Below are 14,143 nucleotides of genomic sequence, written 5' to 3' on the forward strand. Positions count from 1 at the left end.
TAATATTAATTGTAATAAACTGTAAAGATTTAAATGGTCAAGCGTAATTTATTTATGTAAATTTTATTGTAATAACTTTAAAGGGTGAAACTAAGGTCTCTTGGAATTCTCTTTCCGGGTACTAGAGTATTATGCTTAAAACTGTTTGTTTATAATATAATTGAAAATATAATGTACGCATAAAAATAAATTAACTTGAAAATTTTTATTCGCAGTTCTTACCAAACGTGTAAAAAAAAGGAATTAATGAACTTTAGTTAACATGTATTTTGTATACTTAAAAACAGTGTAGTAAAATATCGCAAAAAAATATATAATATAAATCTAAAATGTAAATATAAAGATTTATTTTCGATTATTATATAACTGCTTCAAAAACATTTGGAACTCATTCTGAATCACCCGCAATAGCAAGTTTTCAGTACTTAGTATTCTTGCAGTAAGAAAGAACACCTAATGTCTACTTTCTGATCTCTTATATTGTGGTGTTAATGTATAGGGTTTGCTAGCTAGTTATATTTATTACAGTATAAGAACGAAATAATTTTACTGGTTTTTCGAGGATTTCGGACGCAGTCCTTTGTACTCGTAAGTCCGAAATTCCATATTTTATTTCGTTCACTTTTCTCCAAGTATTCTCTAGGACTTAATTGCTTGCACTCCAAACTGGTGCTAGCAATCCATAATCGCTTTTTAAGAGGCATACTCCAATCCGACAGCCAGTTGCTCTTGGAAGCTGTTTCAAATAGCGATGACTGGGAAAAAATAGTTTGACATGACGCTAGCGAATAGCAGTAACAGCCCGTTAGAACACCATCATGAGTTTGTCATCTTGTAGAACAAGAACAAGCGACGGAATGATTTAATCTTTATATAAAAGTTTTCATAATCTATATATATAAAAGAAAGTCGTGTTAGTTACACCACTTATTACTCAAGAACGGCAGAACAGATTCGGCTGAAAATTGGTATGGAGGTAGCTTAGAGCCAGGAGATGGATACTTTTTATCCCGTTCGACAGCGTTCCCGTGTGACTTGACATGAAACGTCAGTCACTATAAAACGTGGTATAACAAAAAAGAATCAAACTTGGAATAACAAAACGCAAATGACAGCTATGTAATTGACGTAAATGACAGCTATGTATTGACGTATGGATGACAATTTGATATTTGTAAGAAATCAATATTAAAACTATTTCTATTAAATAAATAATTAACAAGTGGATTGAAGTGAAGTGAAGTTTAATTAATAATGCCGCGACCAAGACGATCGAATCTTTCCCGACAAAACCGTAATGCAAGAAGAATACAAAATACTGCAAATGAAAGGACTGAAGAAGAACAAGAAATTGCACGTGAACAGCGCCGCGATAGTATGGCTCGACTTCGTGCTTCTCAATCACGAGAGCAAAGTGAAGCAGCCCGTGGTTGGCAATGCAGAATCGTCGAGCGAACAACAGAAGGCAACAAATAGATAATGTGCGACGCAGAACAAGATATTTAGCTGATTTGAATCGAGCAGCGTTTCGATACGATTGCAGCAATGATTACAGCTTGCATCCTAGCGTTTGCATTGGGCAAATGGACGTTGTTTGCGAGTATTGTGGTGCATTAAAGTTTTCCGGAGAAACGCCTGGTTTATGCTGCCTTAACGGTAAAGTGAAATTGCCAGTGCTTTACTCGGAGATGCCACGTTATTATACTTGGAATGCTTCATCCAAGAATTTTCAAAGACGCAAGCAAGGTGATGCGCTTCCTGTGTATCCAGATGTGCGTTCTACTGATGCTCTTGGTCGTATGTATACAGTTCATCCAAAGAGTGATGAATGTTTCTATTTGCGGTTGTTGCTGGTAAATGTGCGTGGGCCAACTTCATTTGAGACACTACGAACTGTTAATGGTGTAATATTCCCAACATATCGTGCTGCATGTGAAGAATTGAACTTATTAGAAAACGATACCCATTGGGATACGACAATCGCTGAAGCCATTATCTCTGCATCTCCAAGTCAGATACGCACATTATTCGCTATCATAATTTCGACATGTTTTCCATCAAACCCATGTACCTGTGGCACAAATACAAGGATAGTATGTCATAAGATATTTTACATCAAAGTCGTGTCAGTTCCAGAAATCACGATATTGAAATGAATGAGGAGATACATAATCGTGCTTTACTCTTGATCGAAGATATGTGTTACCTCATGTGCGGTAATTTATTAATCAGGTTAGGAATGCCAGCGCCAAATCGTAAAATGAATGATGCATTTAATCGAGAATTGGAACGGGAACGTGAATATGATCACCAGGAATTAGATTTAGTAGTTCAAAGGAATGTACCCCTGTTAAATTACCAACAAAAGGAAGTTTATGATACTTTAATGAAGGCAATCGCTGATGAAAATGGTGGTTTATATTTCCTAGATGCCCCTGGTGGAACTGGCAAGACATTCCTTATGTCATTAGTTTTAGCAACTGTTCGGGCGAGATCCAACATAGCGGTTGCAGTTGCTTCTTCTGGAATAGCAGCCACATTGTTAGAAGGATGCCGTACGGCTCATTCAGCATTCAAATTACCGTTAAATCTTCAAACTATTGAAGAACCAACGTTTAATATTGCAAAACACTCAGCAATGGCCAAAGTTTTAGCGGCATCGAAAATCATCATCTGGGACGAATGCACAATGGCGCATAAACGTGCATTAGAAGCACTTAACCGAACATTAAAAGATTTACGCAATGACTCGAGATGTTTTGAAGGAGCAATGATTTTACTGTCTGGCGATTTCCGCCAAATACTGCCAGTAATTCCAAGATCTACGTCTGCCGATGAAATAAACGCTTGCTTCAAATCGTCAAATCTATGGCGCTATGTGAAGAAACTGCAGCTGACAACAAACATGAGAGTTACATTGCTTAATGATACATCTGCTGAAGATTTCTCGGAGCAATTGCTGACTATCGGTAATGGTCAAGTACCTGTCGATGAATCGAGCGGATTAATATCATTTACAAATAATTTCTGTAATTTTGTCTCATCAAAATACGAACTTATCAACAATGTATTTCCAAATATTATTAAAAAAAGTATAAAAATAATGAATGGTTGAGTGAGCGAGCAATTTTAGCGGCTAAGAATAAAGATGTAGATGACCTGAACTACATAATTCAAAATAAGATCATTGGAACAATGCATTCATTCAAATCTATTGACTGCGTCACAAATGAAGATGAAGCCACCAACTATCCAATTGAATTTTTAAACTCTTTGGACGTGCCTGACCGCACAATTTACGCTTAAAGGTTGGCTCCGTAGTAATCATGCTTCGAAACATAAACCAACCAAAACTGTGCAACGGTACGCGTTTGGTGGTTAGTAAATTGATGAACAATGTAATTTACGCTACGATAATGATAGAAAAATTCAAAGGTGAGAAAGTTCTCATTCCGAGGATCCCGATGATCCAAACCGATATGCCGTTTGAATTTAAAAGACTTCAATTTCCGATACGTCTTGCATTTGCTATGACCATCAACAAATCACAAGGCCAATCCTTCGAAGTTTGTGGTTTAAATCTAGAACATTCATGTTTTTCACATGGTCAATTACACGTGGCATTTTCACGGGTCGGAAGACCATTTGCGTTGTTTGTTTTTGCGCCTGATAATAAAACAAAAAATGTCGTGTATCACAAGGTTACTTAAGTGAAGAGCAACCTATGTACTAAAATACAGAAATAATAATGAATGATTAATGTAGTTATTTAATATTTTTTGTATTTTTTCCAAAAAAAAAACCACAATCTACTTATTTATTGCCATTAAGGCGGAACAAAGTTCGCCGGGTCAGCTAGTAAAATATAAAAAAATCAATGATAAAAATAAAAATCTAATACGCTTAACGTAATTTCACCAAGTGAATGATAACTATTCTTTTGACGATAATCTTATAAATACGTAATTGTTATCAGATCATCTATTTCATCATTATCATCATTTCAACCGAAAGAACGTTCTCTATTGGATGAACGTAGGCCGCGTTTATAAATACAAAAAAAAAACCGTTTGGAAGCAGCCTCATATCTGGTGTCTTCCGACAAACTTAACGAGCCTGCACTTGCCAGCTCGTGGTCTCCAGTCTGCTCCGATCTTGAGGCTCCAGCGGCCACCTATGTGATCAGCCCATTGCATTTAATCGGTAAAATAATAATTATAATCGGTTTATGCTGTTGTAAATTCCATAAATCAGTAAAAGTATTTAAACATTAATAGGAATTTATAGATTATCTGTACAATAATAACATGCGAATCTTCATGTCCATACGTATATATAACAGACACTGTAATGTTAGTTTAATTTGATTAAGATTTTATATAACGTAATGGTTTACTTATCCACCAATTTTTGACTACGTTAAATTTGTAATGGGGAGGCGTCGTTTCAGCACATAGATGTCTACTGCAAGGCACAGGCTTCCCCTAAATATATCTATTGTGGATATATCATAATCGCTATGCTTGGCAGGCAGGTTGGCGTTTGTAATGTGGTATTATGATACGCTGAGAACGCTGCCGCCCATCCTCTGGTAACTTGTATGTGAGTAATGGCAGTCCTATATAATTAACGCACAGTGTGAATTATATAACATTCCTCCCCGGCAATCGAACCCGCGACCGACGATCTTTAGTCTAAGTTCTTTACCGCCTGGATAGAACTGCTACATATTACCTTAATATATACAATACCACATAAATACCAGATATTATAGGAAGTTATAGAACATTATATTAATTTTAGGCGTGAAAGCATACATAATTTGTTTCTTATTTGCGGAAATAATCCTGTTAAGACCAGACAAGACGTATGAAAGATTCTGAAAAAAAGATCAGAGATTGTCCGCCCACAAGGTGCGCCGGACGCAAGCGGCTTCCTATCAGTCATCATTTAAAATCTATGGGGAAAGCCTATGTCTAGTACTAATGGTCCTATGGCTGAAATAATGGTGATGATGAAACTTTATTGCATTACACGTCGTGCGAGGTCCGGTTTTTTAAATAATCTATGCGATTTATCTGGTATGTCCAGTTGTAAACGTCTTACGGATGAAATGATTATCATAGTTAATTGAACATAAATCATTAGGTTAATATAGACATTATTAATTTTACGTAAAGTGCCTGATACTTGATTTTATTAATAATTAATAAAAAACAAATCATTATTAAACATAAATAAAGTTGAATAAACTTAACTGAAGCGATACAATTAGAGAGTATATTCGATTCCTCGTGTCACGAAAATAGTACGTCATGAAAAATACTGTTAACATTGTATTAAAATATTAACTTTATTTTTATATTAATCATTATCATTACGGATACTATTGTTTCTAAACATAAATCACTAACACGATACAAACAAAATAAATATCCCGCGGCGAATCAGCATTTGCGTGACCTACTAAATTTACTCGAATTTGAATATTTGTACGATAAAGGGTTCTTTATTTTTGCACCATTTTAGCTTCAATGCTAATTCCCTAAAACCATCATGTGTTATTCAATAATTAATTATTCCTCAGCAGTTTAACAAAGCTGATAATCTATTAATATATTTCATTTTTACAAAAGTATATAATATTGATGAAGTAGCAGTGGGCAAAATGGCCACTGGAGCTTGAAGGTTCTGGATTCAACACCACGGACTGGCAAGTACAGTGTAGGACACCCACCCAAAATTATGATAGGTGACCTTGATAAGCTCTCTGGATGCACGCTGTTTCCAACCGGTCCTATTAGAAACCTAGGAGGTTTATCTATGTGGATATCATACGGCTGAAACGATGATAGTTAAATATTATTTTTAATAAATATACATAAGTCATGATTTCAATAGAGGAAGAATACGTGTAATATTTTTAAAAATCAGTAAACGTGCTGTAAGTTTCTTTTTGTAATAATTTATTTCACTTTTTGCTATTGTCAATTAAAACTAAAAGTAATTAAAAACATACTAAACTTAACTAGTATACTAGATATCCGACGTTTAACTAATTTTTTTTCAAAATAATTCGTCTAACCCTCACAGGCCATGATGACAGGGTCGTTTAATCAGGTTTTCAATGGTTACGTATAGATTTGATTGGAGTTTCTACTACGATCTTCTCGTCTAAAATCACTTATTGCCTAAGAACAAAGGTCTGCAACTAATGTGTGTTGTCAGTGCACAGAAACGTGGTTTCTCACCTCAGAGCTCATTGACTAGATTACAGTGGATTACATGGAGTGGGCTATGCTTGAGATTTCTCTATAAGATCGAATGAGAAATAAGAAGATATGAACAACAGTAACCGAGATAATCCAGCAGATGTCATTGGGCGCAGAACTTAGTTCTGGAGTATACCACGTTGGCAAGCGTAACGAGGAGCATAGACTTACGAAGTAGACAGACCGCCTCGTTAATGTCGTCGGAAGAAGCTAGATGCTGTTTCCAACAGGTCCAATTGAATAAGTAAAAGGCAAACTTATATCCAACAGTGGACGTGCTGGGGCTAAAATGATAAAGATGACGAAGTTTCATAAAGTAATACAAGTAATTAATATTATTTTTGGTAATATATATCAGTAATTACATCACGCCATTTTCAGTTCAATATGTGGAATAATTTTGCAACCCAAGCGCAATGGTCAAATACATGTACATAGCATTTATTTATTTAACTATAATACGAAGTGATATATAATTAACAAAGTTTTGCTGTTGAAGTATAATCATAATAATAAGTAATAGGAAAAGTTTTAATTATGTTTTCGCAGACTTTATTTTTGCGGTGCATAGTTAATTTTGCGCTGGTCAGGGAAATCATTTCAAATGTCCAATTGCGTATTTAAAATGTAATTCATTTTGCGAAATGTGTTGACGATTTAAAAAAGTATTCGTGACGATTTCGCTCGGGAAATTAATATTAATTTTCCGTTTTTACGTAATGAATGTGGATTTAAAAGATTTTATGATAGTATATACAATTTCTACAGAGAGGATATTTGTGATTTGAAATTATCTTATTAACTTTATAAATATTTGCATTATAATTAATTATTTAGTAGAGTGTCGTGTGTTCGCACTTTAAAAGTCTAAGTGTCGAAATACTCATTTCAAATGTTATAAAGTGACAACCATCAATTTAAAAACTTTAAATATTTAAAAATTAAAATGTTTTCATTACTATCAAACCACTTCGTGCTATAAACGAGTTTCCTAAATGTCAAGTTTTTAATATACTTTGATTAAAAGCTTTGTGATTGAATTCGTCGGCTTGACTTAATAAACAAGATACGTAAGATGTTGTCCATAAAGTTTAAGTGAAATCTTTAAATTATACTGCGGAAAAGAGAACAGAGATCTTGTTGGCGTGATTTTAAGTTGAAAAATATTTTCAACTTTTTAGTCAATAAGAAAATTGGAACCGGCGTAGCTTTGCTCTATGTTGAGGGATTCTCTACAAATGTGCACTATTTGGTACTAGTTTCTATCAAATGATAATTGATTTAATTGTGATTTCCCTATTATACATTATAACTCGTGTGTGTTAGGTAGACGACAGCCGAAAATCGTGTGTCGATAGCCTTTTAAGTTTTACATATTTTGCTTTGACTTCTGGTGTGTTCCTTTTATTATTATTTATAGATTTAAATTTACCGCGAAAAAAGGAGTAAATAATGAGTTTAATCCAAATCGGATAGACTGTCTCTGACATTCGAATTCCTTCCCCTGTCGGTAGTTATTTTAACAAGCAACCAAAACGTATAATCCAACCGACAAATGCATGCGCGACTCTTTCGGCAGTCATGCTGATTAGTGAAATCACTTTCGGCCAGCGCGTGAAGCGATCGACAGCTGTTAAACAGTTGCGGAATATTCGAGATTTAATGGCTAAGCCAATAGGCTCAATATGTTAAAACATGATGATGATGGTCGTATGTGTCTAACTATTTATAAGCGTTGACAAGGGACGCAGGTCTTAGTCCAATGTCTGCAGTATTTTCCAATATCAGGCCAAACATACCTTCCAGTCATAAAGTGCAGTACCTGGATGATTTGAGCTATGAACAAAGTCAAAGACGAAACTCAGATGTCAGGGACAAGCGCGGGAAAAGCCAGCAACATGACAAAACACTTTACAGCGACTAGAGTCAAAAACATACATAATCTGTCCAGCGAAATATTCCTAGTCAGATGTTTGAGCTTGATTAGCTTTTGCTAAAGCCAGGTCATCCAGGTCGAATATGCCAGTACTTTGGTTGACGGAGACAGCTCTTACATCGCCGCTAGACGCAGCCTCCGTCACCATCGTCCAACGTGCTTACATGTAGATCTTTAAATTGTATAATACATATTTATATGTTTTTGTCATTTCGTCGGGGTCACCAATTTGGGGATGTTAGACGAAGCCGACGTGCTTGGTCACGACCAACAGTCCAGAGGAAGAGACGAAGAGAGAGATACTTATAGAAATCACGGCATTGAAATTTATTGGGCTTAGATTTCATTTCATTTTAAATAAAACTAATTAATTATTAATGTTATAATTCATTAATTTGTTAAAGTTACTAGCTAAATATTTCTCTTCTTTGTGTATTTTGTAATTTATGTAATGAAATCTGAAGTTTGCAAACCTCATATAAAACTATAAGCGAAAAAACTAGTATTAAATACGAAAGAAAGTTAAACTTAATTGGAGAAAATTTGAATGAGCTTAAGTAAAATTAAATTTACTGATTTGCCTTATTTGACACAGCCGATCGAGAATGAAGTATCAAGCTGATTAAAACAAGTCTGTTGAAATTATACAGTTTGAACTTTTTTGAATTGTCACCCCTTATTCAGTGTTTAGTAACCGTTACCAATGTACAGGTATCAGTAATAGTGGGCACAAAGCGGACGATGTGATGTCCGCTGAGGATTAAAGGTTCTGGAGTGGGACCCACTGATGGGAAAGCACAGAGTGGGACAACCAACGGATAGTTGTTAGTGGTGGACGCAAACCGTTTCCTACTCGTACTGTTGGAATTCTATGAAGAGACGTGGCGTAGTAGTTGTGGACATCCTACGACTGTAAATATTTGTTTCTGTACCATCTCAAAATTGCAGCAGGCTATAGCTATGCAGGTGATAAAAGATTAAAATTATGTTTAAATTTTTTAAAGTACGTATTATCAAAACCATTTAATTTTGTCCTACTTTATCGAAATTTATGTTTGAGCGGTAATAAAACTTATGCTAAGACCTCTTCAAATATGTTTCATATTTAATAGTTTAGCAGCTCTTAATGCTTTTATTTACATTCATGTTACAAAATCGTACACAAAACTGCATGCAACTATTACAATTGTAAACTATTAATTTACATATTTGCAATAAAGTTTAAAGGAAACACCTGCTAAAGAAAATAACATCCAAAAATCTAGAAAGTTAGTGCAATAATACCCTATAGGCATTATTCGCTCAGAAATTGAATAAGCGCTATTATAAACCAACAGAAATAATATAATGTCCCTGTTACTGAATCTTCATCGATTCGGAAATGCTGTTTCCGTCTTACTCGACGGCATTTAATGCAAGCTTCTGTGAAACGATCTTCTGTGATGGATTTTTAAAATCACTTACTTTAATAGATAAGATTTTATGTAGAAATTTTAGTTTTATTTACTTAAATATAATACTTCAAATAAATGTATAATATTATATTTATAACGTTAGTATATTAATCACAGGGGTTTTGTCTTACTTAATTTTTTTAAGCTTTTTATATTTTTTATGATATTTACTTATTTTAATTAGGTTCTTTTATCTCTGCACTCTAGCGCAAATAGTTAACGTTTTTCTAGTGTTGTCGTTTTTTGACATATTGACACACGGCATTAAAAAACTTTCGTATTAATTTTAAAATTGATAATCACCACTGTTAGATAAAAATACAATTCCTTTTTTCCAAGTAAATATTACCATCGTTTACGAAAGTATTATTGTGTTCGAATTTAAGCAGTGTCGTAAGCAGTCAAAATATTACACTAATGAAAATGTACTTTCGACGTACATTTATCGCTTATATTGAAAGTTGGCCTTAATGGTTTCTTTCGGTTTGATTATTTAATAGATCCTATAGCGTAGCTGTTACATAATTCATATTATCTTTCCATTTTCTATAATTCTGCTATTATTATTGCAAAAATAGAATTATGGACTTGAAAGAGAGCAGAAACACAGTCTATAACCCTATAATGAAATATGAAAATAGTTGTAGTAAAATTCGATTTCTCGTGGTCAATACCGTCGTCGTCGCTTCAGCCCATAGACGCCCACTGTAAGGCATGGGCATTCCCCAAAAGTATCTATTACACGAAGATATACTATTATCACCCCTTTTGGCAGGCTGGTTGGCGATCGCGGCATAGTTATATGGTACTGAAATCTTGATTGTGAGCAGTGACAATCTTATAATTAATGCACAAAGTGTAAAGTATATATATAAGAAAGGAACTAATTGTATAGCTACTTCCGCTATGCAACAGTAGTCGTGCAATGAAGTGCACCGCCTGCCAGCCCGCTGATAAATGCGCATGCGACAAACAATGCGAATTACACAACTATCACCGTTAATTCACTCAACACGTGTTTCACCCCTTCACGGGGCATCCTCAGGAGTAATGTTACACCGACCAGTGCCAAATACCAAGTCTTAAATTTATATAAGATTAAATTAAATAGGATTGTATCTCGGGAATCGAACCTATGACCTACGATAGCAAGTCTCAGTCCTCTACCGCTGGGCAACCACTGCTCAGAATTGAAACAATTATTTATCGCATTTTATTTTATTATATATTTCAATTAATTATTCGACACTGCTCTTGTCATATTAAAATGAAATATTTTCTAAGCTTACGCCCAACATTAATGAAATGAAACAAAAACATCATTAAAAACATTTACTTTTGTTTTTATTTATGTTTTTGTACCAAATTTTATAGTAAAATTACTGAAAACAGTAAAATCTCGCTGTCATCACAGCCTCTGTACTGTCAAAAGGTTTTATAAAAACAAATAAATTAACAAAATATATTGTTAATGAATCACTTGGGATGATCAATTCACTCTATCGGACAAGTGAATAATGAACCAAGATTAATTACAAAATATTTACTGCACAAATATTTATAGCTTTATGGTATAGGTTATTTTTTGTTTAATTACATCAAATCTATAATGTTTGACAGAGAGAGAGACAGGTGTCTTAGTTACTTTGTGGTATGCATGAGAAAAGTGTTTTTAATACTATTTTCCTATTATTTTTATTTTTTTTCTTCAATTAAACAAACTGTTTTTGTGGATTTACTGAAAAACAAAAAAAAAGTCATTTAAATTGGTCGAACTATTATCGAGTTTTACGCTTTGCAACATGTTTAATAATTATTTTATACTCCTATAAATTCATTCACTTAATCAAATTATTTTAATGATTCTTTAATTTGATTAGAAAACTCTCACTATATTAAATATTAAACATTTTTAAACCTAATTCTCAAGTTTTACATCCTTTACATCAATTTATTTATACCAAGTTAAATAATAAGCCCTTGCTTCTTTTTAAATAACAATAAATTAAATTTCACAAGCTTTCTTGTTATTTTTGTAACGAATCAGTAACCTTCAGGTGCTTTCCTTGAAAATTGATTTTCGAACGCGAGTGATTGGTTTTTGTACAAACACTTACTCCGCCGTATATGGATCGAACTCACGACCCCTTCCATCAATCGTTGACATATTTTGATGGACTTGTTATTTGAATTATTAAAAACTCGAATACTCTTTTTACGATTATTATTTTACAGCGTGTATTTTACTCCCTTTCATAAAGGATTAATGTGTACTACGTATTGAAAAATGATAAAAATTTAAAAAAAGGTTGAAAATTAAAAAAGGTTTGAAATAATACAGGTTGTATCATTTAAAGTTATTTATTTATTTAAAAAAACACTATTTTATCTTCAACTTCTCACATAACAACATATTTTATGGATATTTTAAATCTTTTTAACTTACATAACCAAATTAGTTTGTCCAGTAACGACCTTTTTTCAATTTAATATAAATGCCATTTGAAGATATTACAAGTACACTTAATTACTATTTTACTTACATTTTAGATTAAAAAGCAAGAAATAAACATTCGGCGCAAAACATCTTGGTATGCTAAACATTTAAAAGGGAAGTAAATAGTGAACAATTTCTTGAGAAGATGCTCATCGAGGTGTAAGTCTCACAACCTGTGCAGTGAAGTTACTCGACACTGCCACGGGCAATATCTCGTTTCCAACGAAACAAGTCAGCGTAAAAGCAAACTCCAACTATAGTTTCTTGGTTAATCCAGGCTTTGTCTAAACGAAACTAGATTATCACAGTTGCACTTTTCAGTCGTGTTAGTGCTTAAACTTTTTTATAGCCATTGTGAGTGTTTAAAGAAGAATTTTTAAAGAATGTACCTCCTTCTAAGATATATTTTAGGGTAATGCTTGCATACCTATAATATTTTACAAACCCGAGTAAATTTTACATTGTTTTTTTTTTCAAAAATAGTAATGAAAATGTATAGTGCATTTAACATTCTTCTTCTTCCTTCCCTTTTCCCTTTATTTGGGGTCGGGTCTCCTTATCAATTTGCGCCAGGCCACTCTATCCTGGGTTGTCCCTGCATCAAGTTGAAGGGTTTCCAGTTCCTTTCTGATATTAGACCACCACGTAGCTTTTGGACGCCCTCTCCCTCTTGGGAATTCTGGGAGGCTTAAGGCAGTTTTTACCACATGGTTATCTGGTTTATAATGCATTTAACATTAATTTTAATAAAAATTCTAATAACATTAGTCGAAAATCAAATGAAAAACGTGTTCACTTAACTATTCTTTTACTTTAATTTATGGCATGAACTAATGTATCCATTTTTAAATCACGTACATTTGTCCAAATGTCATTTGCAACTTTTGCACATTGCCAAGGACAGGGCGCTGATAACGCTTTTAGTCCACAGTCCTCTTTTATGGATAACGAAGCTTTTGTACTCGATCAAAATCATGTATTTTGGACGCTCTATTCAACTGTATTACCGGATTAGGAGGTCGTCGAGTTTTTGTATTTTTCGGTTAACGTTCAGTGTCCAAGCACAAGAGATTTGACGCAAGAGCCCATAAGAGGGGATCTGGACTTGGGTTGTCATTCGTTACTCGTTTAACATTCCAACTCAAAGGCGTCTGAGAGGTCCGAGCTCTATACTCGATCGGTTGTTGTTACCTAACTTACTACCGTTATGGAAAGAGTTAGTGTCTTACGGTAAAAAAACTGTTCGTAATCTTTTTTCTTTCATCCGATTTAATTAAATGCAGTTAGGCTAAAAAATAGCGACTTATAACGAAAGATTAGTTTTACCCATCGATTTAACTATGGAAGATATATCTGATTCATAGTCTCATTGAAATTCAAATCTTAACAGAATAATAAGAAATGTTATATTGGTAATAAATAATTTACAATGAAATGCGCTTTTAAAATACATTATACTAATATTGCCTCTGGATCTCAAAATAATAATAATAGACTTACATTTACTGTTAAATAATATTAAATAAGATATTTCTGGGAAAATACTTATGGGAACGGGATCGGTCCTTTGTAGCGCGGGGTTTGACGTAAGGAGAATGTTTGCTATTTAAAAGTGAATATCTTTTTTTTTCTACGCATTATTTCGGAGAATAATTGTGAGTTCTTCGAAAGGAATGCGAAGAATGGCGTGTGAACAATGACAATAATGAATAGCATATAGCGCCTACGGATTTTGGTGAAACCTATTTGCGGTTAGTAGGTATTTTCCGACCGGGTTTGTTCTAGAACTATAAAAAAGATTTATTGGTACATGTAAGGTGCTTACAGATTTCTTCACTTAGCATATTTCAGCTATAGCGATAAATAAAAAACACATTGCCAGAATTTGTCTATAGTTTTATCTGAATAAATGCATCAGGAAAAAATTAAAAATAATATTATGTTTCATGCAAAGAACAACAAACTGTTTAATGTCAAATATTGT

The 14,143-nt window shown here is 33.7% G+C and overlaps 1 protein-coding gene across 1 annotated transcript; it reads left to right on the forward strand.

Moving 5' to 3' along the window:
* The first annotated feature begins 2,260 nt into the window (after positions 1–2,260).
* Positions 2,261–6,450, forward strand: LOC137930349 (ATP-dependent DNA helicase pif1-like). Its single transcript, XM_068773588.1, has 2 exons — positions 2,261–2,980; positions 6,373–6,450. Exons 1-2 carry the CDS (start codon positions 2,261–2,263, stop codon positions 6,448–6,450), a joined length of 798 nt encoding a protein of 265 aa, XP_068629689.1.
* The last annotated feature ends 7,693 nt before the right edge of the window (positions 6,451–14,143 follow it).

The sequence above is a fragment of the Battus philenor genome, unplaced genomic scaffold (assembly GCF_028537555.1).
Source record: "Battus philenor isolate CCGP_79_NKW_IND1 unplaced genomic scaffold, ilBatPhil1.0.hap1 SCAF_6, whole genome shotgun sequence".
NCBI lineage: Eukaryota > Metazoa > Arthropoda > Insecta > Lepidoptera > Papilionidae > Battus > Battus philenor.

Excerpts from the sequence above, each read along its gene's own strand:
- LOC137930349 (XM_068773588.1), top strand. The coding sequence starts at position 2,261 with ATGAATGATGCATTTAATCGAGAATTGGAACGGGAACGTGAATATGAT. Across the intron at positions 2,981-6,372 it reads TGACTATCGGTAATGGTCAA|ATGTCATTGGGCGCAGAACT; the intron begins GTACCTGTCGAT and ends ATAATCCAGCAG.